The sequence below is a fragment of the Tilletiopsis washingtonensis genome (genome assembly GCF_003144115.1).
Source record: "Tilletiopsis washingtonensis strain MCA 4186 unplaced genomic scaffold FA09scaffold_16, whole genome shotgun sequence".
NCBI classification, from domain to species: domain Eukaryota; kingdom Fungi; phylum Basidiomycota; class Exobasidiomycetes; order Entylomatales; genus Tilletiopsis; species Tilletiopsis washingtonensis.
Genome location: NW_020312013.1, coordinates 284,761 through 308,040, shown reverse-complemented (window position 1 = coordinate 308,040; position 23,280 = coordinate 284,761). Strand labels below are relative to the sequence as shown.

The 23,280-nt window shown below is 67.0% G+C and overlaps 9 protein-coding genes across 9 annotated transcripts; 4 read left to right on the top strand and 5 right to left on the bottom strand.

Moving 5' to 3' along the window:
• Positions 1–164: 164 nt before the first annotated feature.
• On the bottom strand, positions 165–5,263 carry FA09DRAFT_310324 (hypothetical protein). The gene is made up of 2 exons (XM_025740625.1): positions 5,006–5,263; positions 165–4,909 (listed from the first exon to the last, which is right to left on the bottom strand). Exons 1-2 carry the CDS (start codon positions 5,114–5,116, stop codon positions 272–274), a joined length of 4,749 nt encoding a protein of 1,582 aa, XP_025596941.1. The 5' UTR covers positions 5,117–5,263; the 3' UTR covers positions 165–271.
• Positions 5,264–5,453: 190 nt separating this feature from the next.
• On the top strand, positions 5,454–7,140 carry FA09DRAFT_331147 (hypothetical protein). Its single transcript, XM_025742889.1, has 5 exons — positions 5,454–6,132; positions 6,185–6,293; positions 6,348–6,457; positions 6,514–6,636; positions 6,689–7,140. The coding sequence occupies exons 1-5, from the start codon at positions 5,462–5,464 to the stop codon at positions 7,032–7,034; spliced, it is 1,359 nt and encodes a 452-aa protein (XP_025596940.1). The 5' UTR covers positions 5,454–5,461; the 3' UTR covers positions 7,035–7,140.
• Positions 7,126–9,857, bottom strand: FA09DRAFT_331146 (DEAD-domain-containing protein). The gene is made up of 2 exons (XM_025742888.1): positions 9,557–9,857; positions 7,126–9,430 (listed from the first exon to the last, which is right to left on the bottom strand). Exons 1-2 carry the CDS (start codon positions 9,810–9,812, stop codon positions 7,164–7,166), a joined length of 2,523 nt encoding a protein of 840 aa, XP_025596939.1. The 5' UTR covers positions 9,813–9,857; the 3' UTR covers positions 7,126–7,163.
• A 165-nt stretch (positions 9,858–10,022) lies between these two features.
• Positions 10,023–11,130, top strand: FA09DRAFT_331145 (hypothetical protein). Its single transcript, XM_025742887.1, has 3 exons — positions 10,023–10,253; positions 10,309–10,890; positions 10,961–11,130. The coding sequence occupies exons 1-3, from the start codon at positions 10,068–10,070 to the stop codon at positions 11,006–11,008; spliced, it is 816 nt and encodes a 271-aa protein (XP_025596938.1). The 5' UTR covers positions 10,023–10,067; the 3' UTR covers positions 11,009–11,130.
• Positions 11,131–11,500: 370 nt separating this feature from the next.
• On the top strand, positions 11,501–14,269 carry FA09DRAFT_331144 (acetyl-CoA synthetase-like protein). The gene is made up of 6 exons (XM_025742886.1): positions 11,501–11,715; positions 11,797–12,116; positions 12,170–12,540; positions 12,594–13,064; positions 13,118–13,907; positions 13,966–14,269. Exons 1-6 carry the CDS (start codon positions 11,535–11,537, stop codon positions 14,176–14,178), a joined length of 2,346 nt encoding a protein of 781 aa, XP_025596937.1. The 5' UTR covers positions 11,501–11,534; the 3' UTR covers positions 14,179–14,269.
• On the bottom strand, positions 14,190–15,157 carry FA09DRAFT_331143 (ribosomal protein S8). Its single transcript, XM_025742885.1, has one exon. The coding sequence runs from the start codon at positions 14,964–14,966 to the stop codon at positions 14,508–14,510; it is 459 nt and encodes a 152-aa protein (XP_025596936.1). The 5' UTR covers positions 14,967–15,157; the 3' UTR covers positions 14,190–14,507.
• A 1,238-nt stretch (positions 15,158–16,395) lies between these two features.
• On the top strand, positions 16,396–17,287 carry FA09DRAFT_340020 (hypothetical protein; the record flags this gene model as incomplete). The annotated part of the gene is made up of 3 exons (XM_025744277.1): positions 16,396–16,526; positions 16,875–16,897; positions 16,953–17,287. 3 exons carry the CDS (start codon positions 16,396–16,398, stop codon positions 17,285–17,287), a joined length of 489 nt encoding a protein of 162 aa, XP_025596935.1.
• A 921-nt stretch (positions 17,288–18,208) lies between these two features.
• On the bottom strand, positions 18,209–19,048 carry FA09DRAFT_299622 (t-SNARE; the record flags this gene model as incomplete). The annotated part of the gene is made up of 4 exons (XM_025740295.1): positions 18,209–18,272; positions 18,324–18,384; positions 18,442–18,759; positions 18,814–19,048. The coding sequence occupies 4 exons, from the start codon at positions 19,046–19,048 to the stop codon at positions 18,209–18,211; spliced, it is 678 nt and encodes a 225-aa protein (XP_025596934.1).
• Positions 19,049–21,236: 2,188 nt separating this feature from the next.
• On the bottom strand, positions 21,237–23,153 carry FA09DRAFT_320728 (putative ribosomal protein S4.e, cytosolic). The gene is made up of 6 exons (XM_025740989.1): positions 23,135–23,153; positions 22,288–23,079; positions 21,933–22,135; positions 21,782–21,877; positions 21,639–21,680; positions 21,237–21,577 (listed from the first exon to the last, which is right to left on the bottom strand). Exons 2-6 carry the CDS (start codon positions 22,727–22,729, stop codon positions 21,443–21,445), a joined length of 918 nt encoding a protein of 305 aa, XP_025596933.1. The 5' UTR covers positions 22,730–23,079; positions 23,135–23,153; the 3' UTR covers positions 21,237–21,442.
• Between the last annotated feature and the right edge of the window lie 127 nt (positions 23,154–23,280).

Genomic DNA, 23,280 nt, shown 5'->3' with positions numbered 1-23,280 from the left:
GTCGTCTCAGCTCAAGTCACCTGCCCCGCGCATGCAGCACGCGTGTCTCTTGCCCTCATTCTCACCCGCGGCCGCTCCTCCCTCGTCACCATCTATTCGCATTCTCGCACCGCTCCTCTCACGCTCCACATCTACACGCAATGCAGCCTGATATCCGGTCTGAGTGGCGCGCGTGATATCGTTATGCATTTGCAGAGAAAGAGACAGATGGAGCGTGCAGGGTCAGGTTACATGGTCGCGAGAAGATGGAGCATGCCGGCGGAGCTCTGGCTCAGGCCGGGCGGACGTAGAGAGACTTGAAGAGGCGGTCCAGGCCGACGTAGCGGCGTCCGGACCGCTCGAGGTAGCGCGTGACGACGCCGTGCAGGTGATCCAGCTGCCGCCCGCTGATGGCAGAGCAGGCGAGGATGTCGGCGTGGTTGGCGCGGCCCTTGGTGAGCTCGCGCGTGCGAGTGACGTCGAAGAGCGTCTCGAAGTAGCAGAGCTGCGTGTAGAGGGCCTTGTCGCCGTAGCGCAGCTCCGTCTTGCCGGCGCAGCCGTCGACCAGACATCTCCGGGCGTACACGCCGGCGAGACGCGTCTGGGCGCAGCAGCTGGGCTCCGTACATGCGCTCCAGCCATCGTAGTAGCGAGCGATGTGTGCGCGGATCGCCTGCTCGAGCTGGATGGCCAGGCTCGCCAGGCCGAACTGAGCGCCGCACGAGGCGTTGGTGCACACGATGCCCTCGCGCGAGAGCATGCCCTTGCGCTGCTCCGACGCCGAGGAGCAGGCCTGCAGGCCCTCGAAGCTCGACGCCTCGCCGCACGCAGAGCAGCGAAGCTTGAGCTGCTCGCACTTGGCGTAGCGCACCTCGTCGGGCACCTGGCTGTCGAGCGTGACGAACTCGCGGCCGTTGCTCGGGTCGATGGCGCCCGAGGCCGAGTGTGTCGCGTAGCGAGACGCGTCCAGGCCGAGGCACTCGGCCAGGCGCATGCGGTCGGTGCCCTCGATGTTCTCGCACAGACGTTCGACCGGCGGGAGGATCTGCAGCGCGAGGTAGTGCTCAAAGTCGATGCGCAGCGTCGAGCCGGGTCGCCGCAGGTCGTTCGGGCTGAAGGCACGGTCTGCCTGTGCCGACTTGGAAGCGCTCGAGCCGTCCTCGCCGAGGCAGAAGACATACGGCACGACGTCGCCGGCACGCATGCTCTCGCCCTTCTCGATGGCGCGCAGTGCGACCTTGACGTGCGGCAGCGGCGTCGACGTGCTGTACTCGGCCGGATTCTTGCCGAGCTGCTTGTAGATGATGAAGTCTTCCAGGTCGACCTTGGACTCGCGCACCTCCTCGCCGACCTGCGTCAGGTGCTCGTGGATCTTCTCGACGACCGTCTCGGTGGCCTCGCCCGAGAGGATCTGCTCGAGCACGTAGTTCGAGACGTTCTTGCTGAGAGCGCAGAACTCGCGACGCTTCTGGTCCAGGCCCTTGACCTCGACGGTCGTCTTGCCGTCCTCCATCTTCAGCGCGGCGTACTTCTTCTTCTGCACAAGGAGCATGCGCTGGAAGACGCCGTCGATGTCGATCTCAAGCAGGCGGTAGCGCTCGTTGACAGCGCGGCGGAACTCGCCGCCGATGCGCATCGCCTCGGCCAGGTCCGTCGCGTTGGTGTTGATCATGACGGAGTCAGTGTCGCCGTAGATGACGTCGAGCGAGAGGCTCTCGGCGAGGTCCTTCGTCGCCATGAGCACCTCACGGCCCTTGAAGGTGGTGAGCGCCGCGAGTGGCCGGGCGTAGAAGCGGCTCATCTCGAAGCCGAGGCAGCCGTACATCGAGTTGGCCGTGAGCTTGAGGGCGAGCTGCTTGATCTGCCACTGCAGCTGCTGTGCCGGCGTCGCCTTGCGGTCCTTCATCAGGCTCTTCACCTGTCGTCGGCGCGCCACGAGCGTGGCAATGAGCCGCGGCAGCACGCCTTGCTTGACGTCCGACGAGGGCACGTCGGGCAGCTGGTCGATGTCGTCCATGTTGGCGTTGCACGCCGCGCGGTCGACGGTCGTGAAGTCGATGTTGAACTCTTGGATGATGGACGGGTAGAGCGAGTTGAAGTCCATGACGATGATGTACTTGTCGTACAGGCCGCGCTTCGGCTCGAAGACGAGGCCGCCCTTGAACTTCTGCTTGCTCGCGACGGCGACCTTGCCCGTGCCCGTTGCCTCCTCGCCGTCGGCGCCGTCGTGGTCGGCCTTGGCGGCCGCCTTGCGCTTGTCGAACGACGACACGAACGCCGGCTTGTCGGGGCAGATGAATTTCTGGCGGTGGAAGTCGTGCAGCAAGATGTAGTCGTTGCGCTCGGCGCGGCCTCCGTTGAGGCAGCGCGCCCACGAGTTGCCCGCGAGGTTGGTGAGCTGCTTGGTGAGCGCGAGGATCTGCACCTTGCACGCGAGCGCCATCTGCAGGAACGCATCGACCTCGCAGTGCCGCACGAAGGTGAGAAGGCGCTCGGGCGACGGCGCGAGGCTGTCGAAGAAGGACGCCGTCTCGTCCGGGTCGACGTCCTCGCGCTGCGTCTTGAGATGCGTCGAGCACATCTCGGTCAGCGACCAGGTGACGGACGGGATGATGCCCTTGGCGGTCTCGCTAGCCAGGTCGCACACGAGGCGGCCGGCGATGAGCGTCAGCTTGAAGCCGGCGCGGATTGCGGGCATCTTGGCCTTGCGGAAGCGGCCGATGCGGGACCAGTGGTCCGCTTTGAGCTCGCTGATGCGCTTCAGCAGCACGTCGAGGAAGACGCCGGTGAACTCGTGCGACACGATGATGTCGGGGTCTTGCAGGTGGATCTGCGCCAGGAGCTGGTTGAGCAGCATGCGCTCGTACTTGGCAGTAACGATGCGCGTGCGGCCCGACTTTGCCTCAGCCTCGAAGTTGGCGGGGAAGGTGCCGCCGAGTGGCCGCACGACGGTGAAGAGGTGGCTCTGAATCTCCTCTGGCGGCGTCGGGTCCTCGAGCTGCAAGTCCGACCACGTCTGCGCCGACACGCACACGATCTCGCGCTTGTTGGCCTCGTGGTTCATCACCGTGCGGCCAGACAGGCTCATTACGGTGAGCGGCGGTGCCTCGCGTGGGGCAGTCGCGTCGTCGTCGCGGAAGATGTGCACGCTCTTCGGCTCGTCGACCTGAAACTCGACCTTGCACCAGCTGAGCTCAGGCCCGTCGGCGCGGATCACCGCATCGCGCACGTCGAGCCAGCACGGGCCCATGATGCCGCGCTTGACGACAAAGAGCTCGAACGCGCTCGTGCTCACGCCGAAGGCCCGGCTGAAGGTCGCGCCCGAGAGATCTGCGGGCAGCTCCGGCTCGTCGAAGCCGTACTTGACCTTGAGGTACTCGCCCTCGGCCGGCACGCCAGGCACCTCGAAGGCGTACTTGCGCGTCACCCACTTGCCGAGGAAGCTCTTGATGCCGTACTTGCTGCGGATCGAGTCAAACTCGTCGTAGACGTCGTCCTCGGTCGCCGTCGTGCCGTCGGCGTTGGTGCGCGGCTGCAGGTAGACGCAGCGCTCCACGCCCTGCACGTCGAGCGTGGCGCTGACGAACTTGCCCGTCTCGCGGTTCTTCACCTTGCCCGTCAGGTAGATGGCGCCCTGCTGCTCGGCGTAGTCCAGCCAGTAGAAGCGCACGCTCTTGCCGTCGTCCTCGAAGGCGCGGACCTTGCCGCGGCTGCTGCCACCGGGCGTCGTTGCTGGTGAGGAGACGGCAGCTGCGTTGGCCATCTCGCGTGCGGCCTTTGTCCGCGGCGGCGGCACCGACGGCGTCTCTGGGGCCGGCGCGGAGGCGACATTGTTGAGCTTGGCTGCGACAGACTGCCAAGAGGTCGGCGCCTTTGCCTCTGGCCGCGACGGCGTGGCCGGTACGGGTGCTGAGAGCTTCGGCTGGGCCTTTGGCTGTTGCTCCGCCAGCGGAGCCTTGCGCTGCGGCACGGCAGCGGCGTTGACGACAGGAGCGCGCGAGCCAGCGACACTCGCCTTGATCGAGAAGCCCAGGTCGTCGTCATCATCGTCCGAGGGCAGCACCTCTGCCTTGATGGCTGCGGCTCGCCGCTGCTCTAGCGCAGCGAAAACGCCTGGCCCCTCCGCCACACCCATGATCGCGTCGCCGTCCTGGTCCTTGAAGGAGACGTGGCCACGCATGCGCTTGCTTGACGGCACCTCATCCAGATCAGCGTCGTCCATCCACGGCGGCGAGTCGCTGCCGGCGACGTGCACATGCGGCGCAATGCCGTCCGATGGCGGATCGGCCGGGTCGGAGGATGGTGCGGCGCTGCTGGGGCTGCTGTCACGGATGCTGCTTGGTCGGAAGGCTGCGAAGTCGCCGCGTGCCTCGGGCTTGCGCTTGCGCGACGAGAGCGCAGTCGTGCCAAAGGCCGACAGCCCTCGCGAGGCAGGGCTGGGCGAGGCGGGCGCGTCGCCGCTGTCGAGGCCGCCGATGAGGCGCTGCATGAAGTCTGCCTCCTTCTCGCTGCTCATTGCCGGACGGTACGCGTTGGTCGCACCGGCACGGGCGTAGGCTGCGTCACGCTTCTTGGCTGTCGCTGCCTTCGATCCTGCCGCGGCAGGAGCGGCGGGCGAGCGACCAAAGGCGGATGGCACGCCGGCACCGCTGGCGTACGCACGCGTCTCTGACTTCTTCTTGGCGGCAGCGGCGGCGGCCTTGGTGCCCTTCTTGGGCTTGCGCCGGCCAGTGCGCTCGAAGTACTCGGCGTCGTCCTCGCTGTCGTCGTCCTCGTCGTCCTGCGCACGCGGGCCAAAGTCGTCGCGGCCGTCGTCGACGTAGCCGCTGCCGTCGTCGTCCTCAATAAAGTCGTCGTCCATCATGCGGCCGCGCACGATGCTGGCGTACTCGTCTTCAGACACCTCGTCGTACAGCGCGTCCGAGTCGGACTGTCAGGGCGCGTGTCAGCACGGACGCGTCGGATGCGGTTGCGAGGCAGGCCGCACAGCTGGCCGAGTCGCATTCGACGCGAACGGGACACTCACGTCATCAGCATTGCTCTTGCGCTGCGGCGCCGAGCTTCCGCCCTCGCGCTTGGCCTTGAGCGCGGCGAGCGCCGAGAGGCGGCCCGCCTTGGCGAAGAGGCGGCTTGACATGGCGCGCCGGGCGGCGGGATGCGGCGCCAGCTACTGCGCGTGGGTCAGGAGTGTGGTGCGTGAGAGTGTGTCGCAGAGAGTTGCTTGTGTGATGAAGGTGGGTGTCCGATGCTGTTGGGAGGGAGGGCTCGCGGGGAGATGGATGTGGTGCTGGGGCGAGAAGCTCGGCCAACGGCGCCGCTGCCGCCTCGAGCTGCAGCCGCGCGCCTCACGCGCCAACACGGCAACGCGACGCGCGCACCACTGTACGCGTCGCTCGGGACTCGGGCAGCCTCGCGGCGCCGCCCCTCCACGACGCTGACAACACCTGGCCCTCCTGCTCGCTCCACACCCATCACTTCGGCCATGCCGCCGCCGCAAGAGGCGCCACCGCGCCGCTCGCGGCCGATAAACGAGCGCCCAGTCACTGCCACGACGTCGCGCCCCAATGTGCCGCCGCGCGCCCGCAAGGTGCTCGCCAATATGGCCGCGTTCGCGCCGGGCGCCAAGGAGCGGCGCGAGGCGGCCGAGCTGCTGAGGCAGGAGAAGGAGCAGGAGAGGGAGGCGAGGGAGGCGCAGATCGACCATGACGCAGAACGTCTGCTGGTCATCGAGGCGGCGCGGCGCGGCAAGCAGAGCAGACTGCGGGGCGTGCCGCAGCTGCTGGGCGAACACGACGGCGGTGCAGCGACAGGCGCAGATGAGGGAGAGGCAGCAGCGCCTGCGCTTCGGCAGGACGTCGATGAGGACACGGAGCGCTCTCGGAACAGCGCCGCTGCAGAGCCACGTGCTGCACAGCCCGAGACGGCGCAGCGGCCAACAGCGAAGCCCTCGACATCGCGCTCGTCCTCGTTTCGCAAGTCCGCTCCGGACACTTCGGACGACGCAGGTCCGTCACGCCCAAGACCACCGCCGGTGGCGCTCTTCTCCGACGTGATCGCACGCCAGACGGCACACATCACGTCTAAGAAGAGCCTCAAGGACAAGGGCAATCCGATCACGCACGCAGTGACCGGGCACAACCAGACGCTCTACACGTGAGCTCTGCGCAAGGGAGGGTGAGCGTGCGAGCTGACGTTCGCTCGGCAGATCTGCTTCGAGCGGCCATCAGGTCGGCGATGGCAAGAACAATTCGTCCGTCGGCGGCTCGTGGTGGGCTACGCGACTCGCAAAGCTGAAGGAGCAAGCTGCCGAGACGGTCAGTCGCAGCTGCGCCCGACTGAGACTTTTCGCTGACGCGCCGTGTCCACAGGAGTCGCAGCTGTTCCGCAGCGTCCAGGCCTACATCAATGGCTTCACGGGCGAGAGCACGACGCGGGCAGAGCTGGCGCGTTTGCTGCAGATGCACGGAGCGAGCATCATGTGAGCCTGCTGCGCCAGGCGCCGCTCCGCCACTGCTCACACTCTCGGCGTGCCAGGATTATGCCCAACGGCAAGACGACACACATCCTCTCCGCCGCACCTCTATCTGCAAAGAAGACACACGAGCTTCTCGCGCGGAAAGTCGGCTCGCGCGGACCGACGCTTGTGCACGTGGACTGGTGAGTCAAGTCGCGCTGCCTCCGTCACGGCATCTCTGACCTCGAGCTGCAGGGCGTTCGACTCCATTGCTGCGGGCAAGCGACGTCCCGAGCACCTGTACGGCTTCGCGACCGAGACGCAGGGCAACATTGCCAGCATGCTCGGAGCTGGCGGCTCGTCGAGCGCAGGCACACCTGCGGCTGCACAGCACGCCGAGGAGCCTTCAGGCGCATCGAGCGCTTCCAAGCTTGCGTGGCGCAAGAGCTCCTCAGCCAGCAGCGTGGAGCGCAAGCGCTCGCATCCCTCCACGCTCGACGGCTCGGCGACCCTCAAGCGAGCCAAGACCGAAAGCACGCTCGATCTCCCTCCGCCCCGCAAGTCTGCGATGGCACTTCCGGCGTGGCGGACTGCCACGTAGCCTGCCTCACCCACGCCGCCCCCTGTATCGTCTCTTCCTACTCTCCGTCACCGCCCACCTGTATCACTACGCCCACAGCGCTCTCCACTAATACACGCTAGAAGTACATTGAGGCTCGAGCCGGACCGCTCACGCATCGCCAAGAAGGCGCAGCGCCAGCGCCTCGTCGCTCTCCAGATCGCCCCCCGCGGGCTTCGCGGCCCTGCGCTTCTTGGCCGGCCGGCTTGCCTCCTCCTCTGCCTCGCTGTCCTCGCTGGTAGCCTCGTCGCTCTCGCTGCCGTCCTCCGCCCCGCTGTCGCCCGGCAAGACAAAGTCCGGCGTCTCGTACCCGTCGTCGTCCTCCAGCGGCGCCAGCTCCACACCTGCGCCGCCCTTGGGCTCATCGCCGCGCTCCTCGCGCTCCCGCTCGCGCAGCAGCCGGCGGCGCTCGCGCTTGCGTGCCCGCACGCGCTCCTTGTCCTCGGCGTCCTTCTCCTTGAGGCGCGCGCCCTCCTCCTCGATGAAGCGCTGCGCGAGCGACTTGGCGTCGCCGTCCTTGCGGAACGCCAGCTCGTCCTGCAGCTCGTAGAGCGCATGTGCGCGGCCTTCCTCGTCGAAGATGACCTTCTCGCCTTGGCCGCGCTTGCCTGCGGCGGCCATGGCCTTCTTGCTGGTGCCCATCGCAAGCGCGCGCTTCGAGAGGTGCGTCGACGGCGCCTCGTCATCGGACTCGAGCGCGTGGTCGGCGCGCTTCAGCGTGATGAAGTCGCCGTCGTCGTCCGCTGCACCGCCCAGCAGCTCATCATCGCCGTTGCCGCCGACCAGCTCGTCTTGGGCCGCCGAAGCGACGCTGCTCTCGGCGTCGCTGTCCTCCTCGTCCTCAGAGCCGCTCGCTTCGCCCTCTCCTGAGCTTGCAGAGTCGTCCTCGTCCTGGACCAGCTTGGCATAGTGCTCGCTGAGCACGCCCTGGTTGCGGCGCTCGAACATGCGGTCGTACTTGGTCCGCACCTTCGCCGGGTCTGCCGCGGCGTCATCGTCGCCATCGATCGCCGCCTGCTTCGCAGCCTTGGCTTCCAGCTTGGCAGCCTTCTTCTTCGCTGCTTGTGCCTCACGCACGAACTTGACCTTGGGCGCACCAGGCAGGCCAAGAGCGCCGGCAAACTTGTCCAACGCCAGTGCCGTGACGTCAAACGTGGCCTTGTCGCGCTGCAGGTGCACCGAGCGGACGTAGGAGACGAATGCCTTCTGGCCGAGGTACTTGAGCTCCGGATCCTGGAAGAGGAAGCTCTGCAGCTGGTTGGCGATGCTCTGCGTCTTGCTCTCGCGCGCCTTGATCTTCTCTGGCGCGATGCGCTTCTTCTCGAGCGCCGCGAGCGCGCCTTGCTCCTCGCTCGGCAGCAGGAAGAGGAGCGAATTGCCCTTGCTCTGATACCGCGCAGTGCGGCCCACGCGGTGCACGTAAGTGTCGGCGTCCTCCGGTGCATCGATCTGCAGCACCCAGTCGACGGCAGGGAAGTCGAGCCCGCGCGCGGCAATGTCGGTGGCGAGCAGCACGGCATGCTGCGCGCGCGAGAACTCGGTGAAGATCTGCAGCCGCTTGGCCTGCTTCTGCTTGCCGTGCAGGCAGAGCACCGAAAGACCTGGCCGCAGCCGGCAGAACGTCTCATGCACGAACTGCACCTGTCTGCACGAGCTGAGGAAGACGAGCGTCTTGTTCTTCAGATGCATGCGCACGAACGAGTAGAGCACGTCGAGCTTCTTCTCCAGCGGCACGACCATGTAGTGCTGGCTGAGCGACTTGGGCACTGCGCCCTCCTGCTCGCCCTCCTTGTCGCGCACCGCCACGTACTCGGGCTCGACGAGGCTGAGGCGCGCAAGGTCCTTGACGCGCTTCGTCTGCGTCGCGGAGAAGAGCAGCGTCTGGCGCGACTTGGGCACGTTCTGCACGACGGCGTCGAGCGTGTTCTGGAAGCCCATGTCGAGGATGCGGTCTGCCTCGTCGAGCACGAGCAGCTGCACGTTGCCCGCATCGAAGCCGAGCGTCTCGTCCATGTGCTGCAGCAGCCGGCCAGGCGTGGCCACGAGGATGTTCATGCGGCTCAGCCGCGCCTTCTCAGTCGCCACGTCCTTGCCGCCGATGATGAGGCCGGCGGAGAAGGTGTGCGCGCCGCCGATAGAACGGAGCACGTCGAAGATCTGCATCGCCAGCTCGCGCGTCGGCGAGATGATCAACGCGCCCAGGCCATCTGCCGGGCCCCACTTGAGGCGATAGAGGCGCTCCAGCACGGGAATGAGAAAGGAGAGCGTCTTGCCCGAGCCGGTGCGCGCGGCGCCGAGCACGTCGCGGCCGCTGAGCGCCTTGGGCAGAGCGAGCGTCTGGATGGGCGTCATATCGACGAAAGCAGCACGCTTGAGACCTGCGCATGGCGTCAGCACGCTCGCAACGGGGACGACGCGGCGCTGAGCTCTCCGTTGCCAGCCGCAGTCGCTCAGCACCGGCCACGGCCAGTCGCAGCAGGTAGGGCGCCGGCGACGTCACTCACCCTTCAGTGTCCGCGCCGACAGCGGCAGCTCCTCGAAGCGCGCCAGCTGCTTCTCCTCGCTCGCCAGCTCCTTACACCGGCGGTCGAGCGCCGCGATCTCCTCATCCTCGCTCTGGCGCTTGAGCGTGCGGGCGCCGCGCGAGCGCGAGGCGTGCGCCTGCCGCTTCTTCTTCGGCGCGGCGGGCGCGGAAGAGGGGCCGCCGGGCTTGGACGGCGCAGAAGGGCGCTTGCGCTTGGCTGATGCGTCAGGCGCCATGGTGGGTGAGGGATGGGGCGTGAGGATGAGAGGTAAGAGGCCGAGTGGCACCAAAGCAGGAGCAGTGAGCGGCGCACCGCCTCAGGCAAAAAGTCGTCTCGCACGAGAGCGCGCGCCAGAAATCAGGCCGCGCGGCGTGGGAAACGCGTGAAGGCGGCACGCCCTGCCAGGCCCCTGCGCGCGCTGCCCATGCCGCCTCTCTTCACAGCCATCAAGCAGCTAGCGCTGGCATCACCAAGAAGCAATCCTGGCAGCATGAGCAGCTCAACAGCTCCGGACCGGATAGCTTCGCTGCGCCCGCGGCTCGTGCGTGGCCTGCGCATCGCCTCGCACGCCAGCGCCGTCGCGCTCGGCCTCTTCCTCGTGGTGCACCTCAGCGCGCCCGCCACGGCCGCGGTCGCCCCGCCGGGCATGGCGCAGGACTGGGCCAGCAAGACTATGGTGCGATCTACCTAGGTTGTCGCGTCTGAAAACGTGCGCTGACGCATCGCTGCAGCTGCTCGGACGTGTCTACTACCAGGGCTATGTCTCTGAGCCGCTTCTCGTCTGGGGATCGCTGGGCGTCCACGCCGTCTCTTCGATTTCCAAGCACCTGCTACTCCTCGCGGCACCGAAGGCATCGTCCTCCGACTCACCACGAAGTCGCTCGCGGCTGTCTTCTGCGCACACGCTCTCCGCTCTGGCGCTTCTTCCCGCAGTCTCCATCCACGCGCTCACCACCCGCGTGGTGCCAGCGCAGAAAGGCGTCAGTGCGTCGCTCGACCACAGCTTCATTGCACGAGGCTTTGCGCGCTGGCCTCGCCTTTCAAGCGTGCTCTACGCCACGCTGCTCGGTGCTGCAGCAGTCCACATCGTCGGCGGCGTGCGGCGCATCTTCCGTGCCAGGCCACGACAGAAGGATCAGACGATTGCAGCGGGCCAGCGCGAGGCGGCTCGCAGCGCAGACGCCGCCAAGCGAAAGCGACGACGAGAAGACGCGCAGAAAGCTGGCGCTGCGGGAGCACTGCTGCTTCTCCTCGCGGGTCTGGCTCGCATCGTGCGGGATGGTGCACTGGCTGGGCCGGGCACACTGGCCAAGGTGAGCCGATGCGAGCAGGGCGCCAGCCGCTGTGTCGCTGTGCCGCAGCTGACTTCGACCGTGCTCGCAGTACGATGCGTGCTATGCTGCCGTGTGGCCGTTCCGTGCGGCGCCGTGAATCAGATTGCAGTTCATGCCCGTCTTGAGAGGGAGCAAGACGCCAGAAGGACTATGCATGAGCATGCGTCCGCAGCTCGCAGAGGCTTCGCCAGGAATCGCCGCAGAGCACAGCGCTGCAGTCTGCCTATGTGCCAACCGTCCGCTTGAGCAGAGCACCAGCGACGGATGCAGCTTGGCTTGATTTTGACACCAACTGCTCGTCTCGACGGATGGTCCGGAGGCCCATACGGCGAGCTTTGATGCCGCGCCCCCAGCTCCTCCACCTGCGCGGCGCGAGGAGGCAGAGCAGGGCGGCCACCGACGCCGGCAAAAGCGGCGCTCGAGCCAGGCGCAGGAAGCGGGGCAAGCGCGCGCGTTCGGGCACGCCGCCAGTGTCCGGCATCGCGCCTCGGCCAGACGCCGTTCCCCGCACTTTGCCTCGGCTGTCAGAAGATGGCCGGCCGATGCGCTGCCTGCTTCGTGCGCTGCTCCGAGCCAAGGCTGATGATGAGCCTCGCACTCTCACCACCACCACGACGCTCACCATGCACCCGCAACTCGCACTGCACCGCCAGTCGCTGCACGACCGCGAGGCCTTCTGGCTGCGCGCCGCCCGCGACATCCACTGGCACCAGCCGCCGAGCGTCGCCTACGGCAAGACAACGCTCAGCGAGCAGGCCGCGCCGTACGCACAGGGCGACGGCACCTGGTTCCCGAATGCACAGCGTGAGTGGCCAGAGGCCTGTTCTGGGGCTCGCGCCTGCCGCTGCGCCGCTCATGCTGCTCGCTGCTGACCTCGCACCGCAGTCAACACCTGCTTCAACGCCCTCGACCGCCACGTCTACCCGCCGCCGACGGCCTCGGCGCCGCCGCTGACGCCCAGCCCGCACACGCCGCACCTGGCGTCGGACCCGGCACGCGCGGCGCGCATCGCCTTCCACCACGTCTCGCCGCTGCCGTTCCAGAAGCAGCAGTACCGCAGCATCACCTACGGCGAGGCCCTCGAGACGGTGCAGACGCTCGCCGGCGTGCTCAAGGCGCACGGGCTGAAGAAGGGCGATGTGGTCGTCATCTACATGCCCATGATCCCCGAGACGGCGCTGGCGATGCTGGCGTGTGCGCGTCTTGTGAGTCCGCCGGGCTGTCCTTGAGACGTGAGCGATGCTCACACCTGCGCCAGGGCGTCGTGCACTCCGTCGTCTTCGGCGGCTTTGCGCCCAAGGAGCTGGCAAAGCGCATCGAGGACTCCAAGTGCCGTTTCGTCATTGCCGCCTCGTGCGGTCTCGAGCCCAAAGGCCCGGTGGCATACAAGCCACTCGTGGACGGTGCGCTCGGGCACTCGAAGCACAAGCCCGAGGGCCTGCTCTTCCTGCGCCGCCACACGATCCAGGGCCATGAGCCGCCGGTTGTGAACCCCAAGGGCGCAGCGGGCGTGCGGGAGTTGGACTGGGACGAGGAAATCAAGCTGGTGCGCGACGGCGTCGACGGGCGGCACAAGTGCTGGAGCTGCATTCCTGTGGCGTCAGAGGAGCCGGTCTACACGCTTTACACGTCAGTGAGCACATTAGCTGCCATCTGGTCATGTCATCTCACTCTTGGCGCAGCTCTGGCACGACAGGAGCGCCCAAGGGTGCAACTCGCCTCACTGGTGGACACGCGGTGGCGCTGCGCTACAGCATCCAGCACACGTTCGGCATGACGCCCTCAGATGTGATGCTCTGCGCCTCTGATCTCGGCTGGGTCGTGGGTCACTCGTACATCCTCTACGCGCCGCTGCTCCTCGGTGCCTCGACGGTCATCTTCGAGGGCAAGCCCGTCACGCCGGACGCAGGCATCCTGTGGCGCACCATCTCGACGCTCGGCGTCACGCACCTCTTCACGGCGCCGACAGCTTTGCGCGCAGTCCGCGGCGCAGACCCCGACGCAGCGCTGATGCGCGCTCCCGGCGTGTCGCTGCGGTCACTCCGCACGCTATTCCTTGCAGGCGAGAGGAGCGAGCCGAGCATCGTCGAGTTCTACCGCGACACGCTCAAGGAGCTGGGCGCAGTGGGCGCGACTGTCAACGACAACTACTGGTACGCAGCATGTGCTAGTATCATCATCGAGCCTGGCTTACGTCTCGCTGCAGGTCTACTGAGAGCGGCAGCCCGATCACTGCGCTGTGTCTCGGCTCCGGCTGGGCGCCGCTCGAGTGCCGGCCTGGCTCGGCAGGTCTGCCACAGATGGGCATGGATGTGCGTATCGTCGACGACCAAGGCAAGGAGGTGAAGCAGGGCGAGATGGGCAACCTGGTGCTTGCGCAGCCGCTGGCGCCCTCGTACCTCGGCGGCCTGTGGAACAACATGGCCGGCTACCGCTCGGCGTACACGAGCCGCTTCGAGAAGATGGGCGGCTGGTTCGACACGGGCGATGCCGCGGTCATGGACCCGGATGGCTACATCTCGATTCTCGCACGTGCAGACGACATCATCCAGGTCGCAGGCCACCGGATGGGCACGGGTTTGCTCGAGCAAGTGCTTGCGTCGCACCCGCAGATCACAGAAGCATGCGTCGTCGGCGCGCCAGACAAGATGAAGGGCAACGTGCCATTCGCCTTGGCCGTCGCGCGTGCCGGTGCACCGACAGACACGGCCGCGCTGCTCAAGGACCTCAACGAGCACCTGCGCACAGAAGTCGGGCCCATCTCTCGTGAGTCCGGCATCACGCCTCTGCACGTCTGGCCGCTCACGCCTGTCCGCCGCAGAGCTTGGCGCCATCGTTCTCACGAGCGCGCTGCCGAAGACGCGCAGCGGCAAGACACTGCGCAAGACGGTGCGCAAGATCGTCGAGCAGGCGGCAGAGGGCCAGCGCAGCACCGAGGAGTCGCTGCAGAGCGTGCTGCCGCCGACGATCGACGATGTGTCGGCCGTGCACAAGGCGTGAGTCGCCCATCTCAGTGCTGCAGCGTGCTCGCTTGCTGACTTGAGTCCTCTGCAGCGTGGAGGCCATCGAGCGGCACTTTGGCCTGAAGACGAAGCTCTAAGCTCCCTCCCTGTATCAGTGAAGCGCTCCCAATGCTACGATGTGCCACTGTCGCTGCAATGCGCGTGCAAGAGCAAGGTGATGCACAGAGGCCCACGAAGGGCATACATTAGCGTGTCCCAGAGCGCAAGCCCGTCCCCTCTGTCCATCTCCTGCACGAGCCCTTGAATCGGTGCGCTGTGGAGCGGCTGCGGAAGCGGCGTCGTGTACCAGGCTGCACAGCATCATGACCACGTGCGTGATGCGCAGCAGCCCTCCATCCCATCTGTCCTCTCCGTCCCTTCTAGTTTTGATTGTGCTGGCGGCATGCTGCAAGACTCAGTGTCAGCAACGAGACTCTAGCTAGCTTTTCTGCTCTGTGCGATGTTCAGAGCACTGCTCTGTGGGCGCGTGCACGCAGAGGTGCAGAGAGATGGCGACTCGCTGCGCGAGTACAGAGAGTACACCTCTCACCGACGTCCCGCCGCTCGCGGGACACACCGGTCTCAGCACTCACCTCAGCCAGCCCGAGCGACAAGCTCGCCTCCGAGCCCGCGACGAATAGCCTCGCGCGCCTCGCACCAGCCCGCCTCGCCGCAGTCGACAATGGCAATCTCGCCGAGGCCAAGTGGCGGCACAAACTGCGCGCGGCGGCCCGTGACGAGGCGCAGCAGCTCCTCGGGCGAGAGGCGGATGCGCTTGCTCGGCTTGCTGACGACGTTGAGATGCCGCAGCACCGGCTGCGCCTCGCCATCGTACTTCAGGTCCGCCCACAGTCGCCGCTGCGGCACGGGCGCGGTGCGGAAGGCGGCCGGGTTGGGCCCCGCGGGCGAGCCGCGCGAGACGGAGTGCAGGAAGCCCTGGGCCAGCAGCACGGAGAGCAGCGACGAGGCGGCGCGCGACGAGGGCAGCGGCACAGACCGCAGCCGTGCCAGGGCGCCGTTCTGCAGCCGCGAGCAGAGGTCGGCGGACGCCATGACGGCTGCTGCGGGAGAGCGAGCAGGCGAGGAGAGACTGCTCGACGCAGCAGCCGCGACGCCAGCGAGGACGACGGTGACGAAGAGCGCGCAGGCCAGGAGGAACGGCCAAACGAGACAGCAGAAAGTGCCGCAGCGGTGACGAGAGAGAGCAAGTGGATGAGAAGAGGCGGCCGAGAGAAGAGCAAGTGAGGATGATGAGCGGCAGATGGAGGGATCGAGGGTCGTGTGAGGCAAGCAACAGATGCAGCGGTCACGTGCGGCGCTGCAAAGCTGAGTACTGGCCAACGCGGCGCGCGCGGCAGCGGCGCCCGGGGCGGGGGGAGGCGCCCGCCGACGTCGCCGCCTGCCGGCGGCGGCCGTCGGCCGACGACCCCCCCCCCCCCCCCGCGCCCCGGGCGCCGCTGCCGCGGCGCCGCGCGTTGGACACCAAAATCCACCGGCGGACGGCGGGTGAGCGACTGGCCGCATCGCGCCTCGTGGGAGCAGCGACGACGAGTCGTGCGGGCGCGAGGTCGCACCGCCGCGATTCTGCGCGGAGAGGGGCACCCCGCCAGTCTCTGCGGCCATGCAGCGTCTGGCAGCCGTCGCCGAATGGAGCAAGAGAGCGAAGACTAGTGTGCTGCCCGGGCGATGGGCAAGGCTGCTGCTGCAGCGCATTTTAGGCGCGCAGCTGCCACTGGCCCCACGCCTGCACGCTGCGTCACGCTCGTTTGCTGCCGCTCCTGCTCCGGCCCAGGCAGCAGCCGGCTTTACCCCGCGTCCTGCCGTCTCGCGTCTGGGCTCGCCCTCTCGGCACCGCACCGTTGCTGCGTCCGCTGCAGCTGCGCGGGCGAGACCGAGCTGCAGCTGACGCGTGACCTTGAGCGCTGGGCTGCCAGAGGATGAGGGCTGCACCGCCCTTGCGCTGCGCTCGCCGACTCCGCCATGAGAAGGGCGAGCTCTCGCCCGCCGCTGCACGCTGAATGCTCTCGCTGCGGCACGAGGGCCCAGCTGAAGAGGCCTCCTGCAAGAGGTGCAGCGTCGAGACAGGACATGCGGAGCAGCTGCCAGGCGAGGTACCGCTCTGCGGGTGCGGAGCAGGCGGCAGCAGCAGACAGCCCGTCCGACCTTGCCCTCTCACGCTGCATGAGCAGCGGCTGCAGGTGCTGCTGCCGAGCCGCCGCGCGCCGGTGTCCCAGAGGGCGCGGCAGCTCTCCTCTCCTCCGCACGGCGCCGCCGCTCCGCTTCCGCCTCTCTCTCTCTCAAACCCCACGCTTCACTCTTCTCCTCCTCCACCACCTCCCATCGGCCGCAGCTCCTTCGTCTTCATCCTCACCCTGCGCGCCTGACCTTTTTCTCTCTCTCACCTCTTACGGCCTTCTCTGCCCGTCAGCGCGCACCAGCACGGCTTCACGCTCCTTTCGCATCTCCACCGCCGCACGCAGCCATGGCGCGCCTCACGCTCCTCCTGCTCCCGCTCCTGGCCTTCGCCGCCGCCACCGCTGCCGCGCTTGAGCAGCCCGAGTTCAAGCCGGCGCCGCAGACGAGCGTCTCCAGCACCGCCTTCAACCCCGCACTGTGAGTGGCGCGCAAGGGCGGGCTGTGCGGGGCAGCGGCGCGGTTGAGGCTAAGGTGTGGGTGGCAAGGCGGGAAGTGCTGTTCGAATCAGGTGCAGGCTGCGAGGCGGGCTTCGCCTGGCTGTCTTCGTTTGCGCTCACAGTGAAGAGCGAGCGCACCAGCCCTTGCTCCTGCACGTCGCGGTGGGCGGCGCAGCCTCCGACCAAGCCGGGCGCTCTTTTGGGGACAGCATCTGTCCGCACGTGCGCGTGCGCGCGAAGTCTGCAACGCTGGCGACGCTCCTCGCCCTTCGCCTCGCTTCGCTTTCGAGTGCGTCTGGCTTCTCATGCTGACCGAGCTCTTTCGCAGGACCAACCCGGGTGGCTCCACAAGTGCGTCGCGTGGACTCTGTGCGCCTCCGCTCTCAGCTGACCCTCTCATTCACAGACGCTGCTGGCACCTTCGCCGTCTCCTCGCTCGGCCGCTCTTCTTCCTTCTCGTACAACAGCGCGCTGCCGTCGACGACGTCCTTCGTCGTCAACTCGCCGGCGTTCGCCTCGCCCGCAGCCGTCGAGACGCCGTCGGGCTTCAACGCGCCCATTGTGACGAGCGTGCCGCTGCTGTCGCAGTCGAGCAGCATGCCCATCTCGCTCGTCACCACGACGAGCGTCAGCGTCGAGGCGGCACCGACGTCGCGCCCGGACGGCGCGGCGTCCCACCGCGTCGCTGCTGCGGGCTGGGCTGTCGGTGCGCTCGGCGTCGTCGCTGCGTTTGCCTTCTAAGGGCAGCACAGACACTACGGACGCCTTGACGGTGCGCCCTGCGCGACTTGCGCTCCTGCCTCTCGCCCTTCTCGGACCTGCACTGCGCGATCGGCCGCTCGCCCTCGCGCCCTCTTCGCCTTCTCACTCTGCTTCACTTTTGCTCCTCGCCCTGTACCAACCGCTCCGTGCCGTGCGCCCCGCCTTGCGCGCCAGCCGGCGGCCTTTCTATACCTAGCCGAGTCAACTATCTGCCCCTGCCCCACCCGAATGCACCATCTTCACTCCACGCAGTCGACCAAATGAGAGTTTCGAGCGCGAGCTGGCACGGGTAGTAAGGGTGGCCGCTTTGGCGTGCGCGGCGTATGTACAGTCTGAGAGGCCTTTGTGCCGGCATGTGGGTCGGTGTGCGAGGCAGAGGGAGCGCCGCGCAATGCACCGCAGTAGCAAAATAAGAGGGGTGCAAGGGCAGCGGCAGTAGGTGGGAGGCGTGCGGTGCAGGAGAAGGTGAAAGGAGTGGAGAGAGCAGGCGGGCTGCAGCGATGGAGACGTGAAGCGCTTGTGCGGGAAGCTCAGTCCTGCACGCCAAAGTCAATGGCCATCGAGCGGCGCGTCCAGATGTCGAGGTGGTCCGTCGTGAGCAGCTCGAGGGCGCGGCGTGCTGGTTGGTTGCGGTTGCCGTTGCCACACGACTTCTGCTGCACGCACACGACGAGCACGACGATGATCGCGATGATGACTGCGCAAGGTGTCAGCGGCAGTCGCGTCAGACGGAGGCGAGAAAGGGCACTCACCGAGGATGGCGACGATGACTGCACAAAGGAGAGGCGTGTCAGCAGAGTGTTCAGTCTAGATACGCCAGTAGGGCGAGACGCACTCCAGAAGCAGCTGCGAAGGTGTAGCGTGAGCCACGATTTGCGGTGCAGGGACAGAGTGCGAAACTCACATGATGCGCTTCTTGCGGGCCTTGCGTGCGGACGTCACGGCCTTGGTCGTGTGCTCCGTGCTGCGAGAGAGTCAGCGACAGGCGCAAAGGCAGCACAACAAGCACACGCACCCTTGCTTCATATCCGTCTCGGCGACCATCGCGCTGTTCTCAATCTGGCCAATCTGCTCGCCTGAGTGCGCGCGTGTCAGCTCCGCACTGGACACACACACACAACACACCCGCTCACCCTGCTCGACGATCAGCGTGTCGATCTCCTGGAAGAGCTGCGCCAGCTCCGTCATGGTCTGCTCGATCTTGCGCAGCTCCTCGTGGCGCGTCTGCACCTCGCGCAGTGCGCCGCGCGCCTCGCCGTGGCGGTTCGAGTTCAGCAGCGCCTGGCTGAAGATCTGCTGCCCATTGTCGTCCTCGATGGCCGCCTTGACCTCCTGCGGCGTCGCCTGCGGGTTCACGATGCGGTACTGGCGCTCGGCACGGGCACGCGTCTTCGACTTGTACTCCGACTCGACGCGCACGTACTTCTGCACGAGCTCCTTGAATGCGTTCTCTGCAGCCGCTCGTCAGCTCACCGCATTGCCACGCCCCTCGCTTGCACACTCACTCTGCACGCCAATCTGCGTCTTGCGCACGTTCTTCTCGCCGCCCTCCGGCAGCCGCGCCGTCTGCGCGTCCAGATTCCGGATGCGGTTCTTCGTGGCGTTAGTGAGCCGCGACGTCTCCTCTGCCATCTGGTCGAGCTGTGCGTGCGCCTGCGCAGACGAGGCCTCGTCCATGTTGTTCAGCGAGCGCGAGTGCAGCTCCGAGATGCGGTTGACGTTCTGTTCGATCTGCCGCATTGTGCTGCACGCAACAGACATCAGCAGCTGCAGTACGTCAGGAAGGCAGCGGCACGCACTCGCGAATGTCATCGATCTGAGGGCGGGTCCGAGCGTCAGCGCACGCCGCATCACGCTGTGCCGGACAGACGCACCTCGGCGAAGAATGCGTTCGGGTTGCTCTGCTTCTGCTGCGGGATGCCCTGCATCTCATACGCCTGCCCTCCGCCGTAGCCGTCCTGCGCCGGCGGCGGCTGCTGCTGGCCGTAGCCGCCGTAGCCCTGCTGCTGCTGCGGCTGCTCGTAGCCTGGGGCCTGTGCGTACGGCTGCTGCTGCTGCTGCGCATACGAGTCGGCTGCCGGTTGAGCTGCACGAGGCCGACATCAGTGCCTGATACGTGCAGCTGAGCATTACGCGACGCACCATAGCCGCCGTTGCCGTAGCCTGTCTGCTGTGTCGGGTAGGAGTGGTCGCTGCCCGTGCGGTGTGAGGCCACGTCGGCTAACGCATGCTCGGGCCATCTCACCCGTAGCCATTGTTGCCCTGCCCTTGCCCTCCGTATCCACCGTATCCACCTGCGCCACCTCCGCCGCCCTGCTGCGCCTGCGAGAGGGAGTAGAGGGTCAGTACAGCGCCCCGATGGCGTCAGGTGGCGCGAGCGCAGCTCTGGGTAGCTGCCGGCGCGAGAGGTCCGCTTGCACCCTACAAAGCCACGAGACGAGCTGTACCCGGATGACTGCAGTGCCGTGCCGAGATACAGCGCTGGTCCCGAAAGTATTGCGCAAGCAGGCGTGCGCCCGCGTCTTGCGGCACCGCCCGAGGCATGCCGCCGCTGCGCCGAGGCCCTGCCCACATATCCACGCCCGAGGCAGCACTCACGCGCATGGCTGCCAGCCTGTCGCGAGCCATGATGTCTGCGCCGGAGTGAAGAAAGGAGAGAGAGAAAAGCTACGAGGAGGTGCGCTCAGGCGGGGAGTGCGGGTGCGGAACGAAGAGGTGTTGGATGTTCGAGTGCGATGCGCGTGGCAGCGGGGGCGAGCGGAGCAGGAGCCGTCAAGGCGACCTGTGTGCGACTCGCAATAGAGTAGAGGTGGTAGCGCAGCGAAGGGTGCTGAGCTGCGGTGATGAAGAGGAGAGCGTGGTGGGAGAGAGAGAGAGGGCTGTGCAGTGCCGCGAGGAGCGGGTGTGGCTCGAGCTTGGGCGCGCGACTGCGAAGGATGCGCGCGACGGCTGTGCTGCCGCGCCTTGCGGCATGGGTGGCAGGCGGGCGCTCTGGCGGCGGGCGCGGCGCTCAACTTCGAGGAGCCACAGCGCGCCTCCGTGCGGCTTGCAGGCGCTGCACGCGCACCGCGCAGCACGCAGGCAGCGGCGCCCGGCGCCTCGCCAAAGCGGGTGAGGCGGTGAGGCAGAGGCGCGCGAGGGGCGGGCGGCGGCACTCACACCCTGGCGTGAGCGCAGAGTGCAGCGAGAGAGGCGCAGTGCCGGCGGCTTCGCCCCCAGCTCGGCCCACTCTGCGCCCGCCCGCACCCCGACGCTCCGGCGCCGCACATCCGCACGTCGGCGTCCGGCCAGTCTCGTGCTCGGAGGTGTTGCTCCGCCGCAGCCCAGACGACCCTCGAGATGTCCGCCCTGCTGCACACCTCGCGCTGCCGCACCCGCCAGAAAGAGGCACGCGCGCGCTGCGAGAGGGTGTCGCCGCCAACTTGCTCTCTTCGACGACAAGCTCGCGCCAACGGCCATGCGCCAGGAGCGATGGAGCGTCATGATCGCTGCTCTGCAGGAGCCAAACGTCGGTACCTGATGTCAGGCACGCAGCATCACCGACGAGCTGATGCGGCAGACGAGGCGCGAGCGTAGGCACGGAGGCGTGGCGGACGGCTCGCGGCCGCGCCGCACGCTGCCCCTCGGCGCCCTGGCGACCGGCTCTTGGCTCTCGACGAGCGAGCGTTGCTCCTTCATCAAGAGCTGTGCGCCCATCAAAGCACTCTCACCTCCTCGGCCTCAGCGCCGACACCTGCACCGTACCGACGGTGCGCTCGGTCTCCCGCAACAGGAGGCTTATTGGCAGCGAGCGGCGCAAGCTTGGGCGCAGCGCGTGGCGCAATCGTCGCCCAGCGCCTCGGCCCCGACCGACCCGACAGAGAGGAGATGGCGAGGGCGTAAGGGTGAGAGCTTGGCGACCAGGAGCCGCTCGTCGTCAGGCACAAGGCATCATCAGACTTGCAAGGTGAATTTTGCTCCCGCATGGGCGAGCTTGAAGTGTGTGCTTTTCAGGGGCAGGGCGAGCAAAGCCCGGCACCCTGTGATGGGCGGTCATGTGCGGGTGGGCGTGTGCGCATGGTGTGTGTGTATGATGTACAGAGCAGAGAGAGACAAGGAGAACGCAACGGAGCCGGCAGCGGGTGTGCCTAGGCTTTATGCGGACTGAGCCTCCTTCTGGCGGCGGCGCTGGTCGCGCTCCTCGGCGATCGAGAGGTGCACACCTCCGCCCTTGGGCATGGAGATGGCCGGCTTGGAGCCGTCACCGATAACGAAGACGTTCGACAGACGCTGCAGGCAGGGAAGGAATGAGCATCGCGTCCTGGCTTGCTGCGCATCTGCTGGCACTCACAGTCGAGAAGGCACGGCCCAGGGCGTCGGTGATGTGGACGATCTGTGTAGCGGGCGAGAAGGTGTCGGTAACGTGGAATGGTACGCATGGGGCTCTCAGCGAACTCGCGGAGCGAGTCGCTTCGAGACGGGCCAGCGACTCACGTCGAAGCCACCGGGGTGGCGCTCGCGGCCGGCAATGGTGCCGGCACGGCCCTGGTTACGGCCGCCGGTGATCATGACGTTGACACCGGTGTCGAACTGCACCACAGGGTCAGCCAACGGGCAGCCGGCGCAGATACACGGCACCACAAACCTTGATGAAGTCAAGCATCTTGTTCTGCTCGATGTCGAAGCGCACCGTGTCGTTGACGCGGATGAGCGGGTCGGGGTAGCGGAGCGTGCGGCCGTCGTGGGTGACGATGTACGGCACGCCCTTGGCGCCGAGCTGCACCTTGCGGACCTTGAGGAGCTTGAACGAAGCCTCCTCCGGGGTGATGCGGTGGACAACGAAGCGGCCTGAAGCGCGTTGCATGAGCGCACTGCTCATTCGAATCGACAAGTGTGTGATGTGACGCATCACAGGCCCATCTGTCGCTGCTGCACCCACACGCCCTCTCTGCGCTGCCGCCTACACCTGCACCCTCGCCGCGCCTACCTCTGCCACTCACCCTTAACATCGTAGAGGATGCGGAAGTTCTCGCCCGACTTCTCAATGGACACAACGTCCATGAAGCCGGTCGGGTAGGTGGGCTCGGTGCGGACCTTGCCGTCGACCTTGATCAGGCGCTGGGCCGTGATCGTGTTGACCTCGCGGCCGTTGAGCGCGTACTTCAGGCGGTTGCGCAGCAGCACGATGAGCGGCAGCGACTCGCGCAGCTTGTGCGGGCCCGGAGCCGGGCGCGGCGCGTACGTGCCGGACAGCTTGTCGAGCATCCACGACGAGGGAGCCGCCAGGCGCTTCATGTGCTTGCGAGGACCGCGGACCTGAGGGATATGGTCAGCACTGCCGCTCCATGATGTCGCAGCGTCGAGAGCGCCGCAGTCATATTCAAATCGCACGATGCTCGCCCATTGAGCCCTCTCAGGTCGGCAGCTGTCCAGGGCCGCCATGTCGCGAATCTTCAAGCGCACATCTCTGCCGCCACTCCCGCCCGAAATCCCGCCGGACCGCCTGCACGGCTAGCTGGTGCGACCCGGAGTCCATCGAACGGAGGCAGCGGTTGCCCGACGGCGCGGCCAGAGCACCTCTGCGTCTGGCACATCCCTCCTTCGTGCCAGCGGCAGCAGCGGCCGAGCAGCCTCCGCAGACCGGTCGACGTGCACAGAGCCCGTCCGGCGCATGCGCGTACTCAGCGGTGTCGTGGTGCCTCGCCGCCCCCTTCTCTGCTTCAGCCCTCTACACCCTGCCACCCGTGCCAGCCCCGCGCCGCCAATAAGGCCGGAGAGAAATGCTCACCATCCTGCGAAGATGCGGTTAGTACGTGCGGCAAGAACAGGCGGCACACAGCGGCTCACTTGACTAGACTTGAAGGGGGGTCGAGAGAGAGGGTGTGGGCAGGAGACAGGAAGGCGGCCGGCACGCGAGCCATCCCGCGCGCCGCGGCTCGCTGCGGCGCTGGCGTCTCGCCGCCGCCCGCGCAGACGGAAGAAGGGCGCGCAGC

Bases quoted from the DNA above. Each gene is read 5' to 3' on its own strand.
- FA09DRAFT_310324 (XM_025740625.1), bottom strand. From the start codon at position 5,116: ATGTCAAGCCGCCTCTTCGCCAAGGCGGGCCGCCTCTCGGCGCTCGCC. The intron at 4,910-5,005 runs GTGAGTGTCCCG...GCGCCCTGACAG, and splicing joins GCAAGAGCAATGCTGATGAC to TCCGACTCGGACGCGCTGTA.
- FA09DRAFT_331147 (XM_025742889.1), top strand. From the start codon at position 5,462: ATGCCGCCGCCGCAAGAGGCGCCACCGCGCCGCTCGCGGCCGATAAAC. The intron at 6,458-6,513 runs GTGAGCCTGCTG...TCGGCGTGCCAG, and splicing joins ATGCACGGAGCGAGCATCAT to GATTATGCCCAACGGCAAGA. The intron at 6,637-6,688 runs GTGAGTCAAGTC...CTCGAGCTGCAG, and splicing joins ACGCTTGTGCACGTGGACTG to GGCGTTCGACTCCATTGCTG.
- FA09DRAFT_331146 (XM_025742888.1), bottom strand. From the start codon at position 9,812: ATGGCGCCTGACGCATCAGCCAAGCGCAAGCGCCCTTCTGCGCCGTCC. The intron at 9,431-9,556 runs GTGAGTGACGTC...CGCCATGCGCAG, and splicing joins GTCGGCGCGGACACTGAAGG to GTCTCAAGCGTGCTGCTTTC.
- FA09DRAFT_331145 (XM_025742887.1), top strand. From the start codon at position 10,068: ATGAGCAGCTCAACAGCTCCGGACCGGATAGCTTCGCTGCGCCCGCGG. The intron at 10,254-10,308 runs GTGCGATCTACC...GCATCGCTGCAG, and splicing joins ACTGGGCCAGCAAGACTATG to CTGCTCGGACGTGTCTACTA. The intron at 10,891-10,960 runs GTGAGCCGATGC...CCGTGCTCGCAG, and splicing joins GGCCGGGCACACTGGCCAAG to TACGATGCGTGCTATGCTGC.
- FA09DRAFT_331144 (XM_025742886.1), top strand. From the start codon at position 11,535: ATGCACCCGCAACTCGCACTGCACCGCCAGTCGCTGCACGACCGCGAG. The intron at 11,716-11,796 runs GTGAGTGGCCAG...CTCGCACCGCAG, and splicing joins CTGGTTCCCGAATGCACAGC to TCAACACCTGCTTCAACGCC. The intron at 12,117-12,169 runs GTGAGTCCGCCG...CACCTGCGCCAG, and splicing joins TGCTGGCGTGTGCGCGTCTT to GGCGTCGTGCACTCCGTCGT.
- FA09DRAFT_331143 (XM_025742885.1), bottom strand. From the start codon at position 14,966: ATGGCGTCCGCCGACCTCTGCTCGCGGCTGCAGAACGGCGCCCTGGCA.
- FA09DRAFT_320728 (XM_025740989.1), bottom strand. From the start codon at position 22,729: ATGGCGGCCCTGGACAGCTGCCGACCTGAGAGGGCTCAATGGGCGAGC. The intron at 21,681-21,781 runs GTGAGTCGCTGG...CCCGCTACACAG, and splicing joins GCCACCCCGGTGGCTTCGAC to ATCGTCCACATCACCGACGC. The intron at 21,578-21,638 runs GTGAGTGCCAGC...CCCTGCCTGCAG, and splicing joins TGGGCCGTGCCTTCTCGACT to CGTCTGTCGAACGTCTTCGT.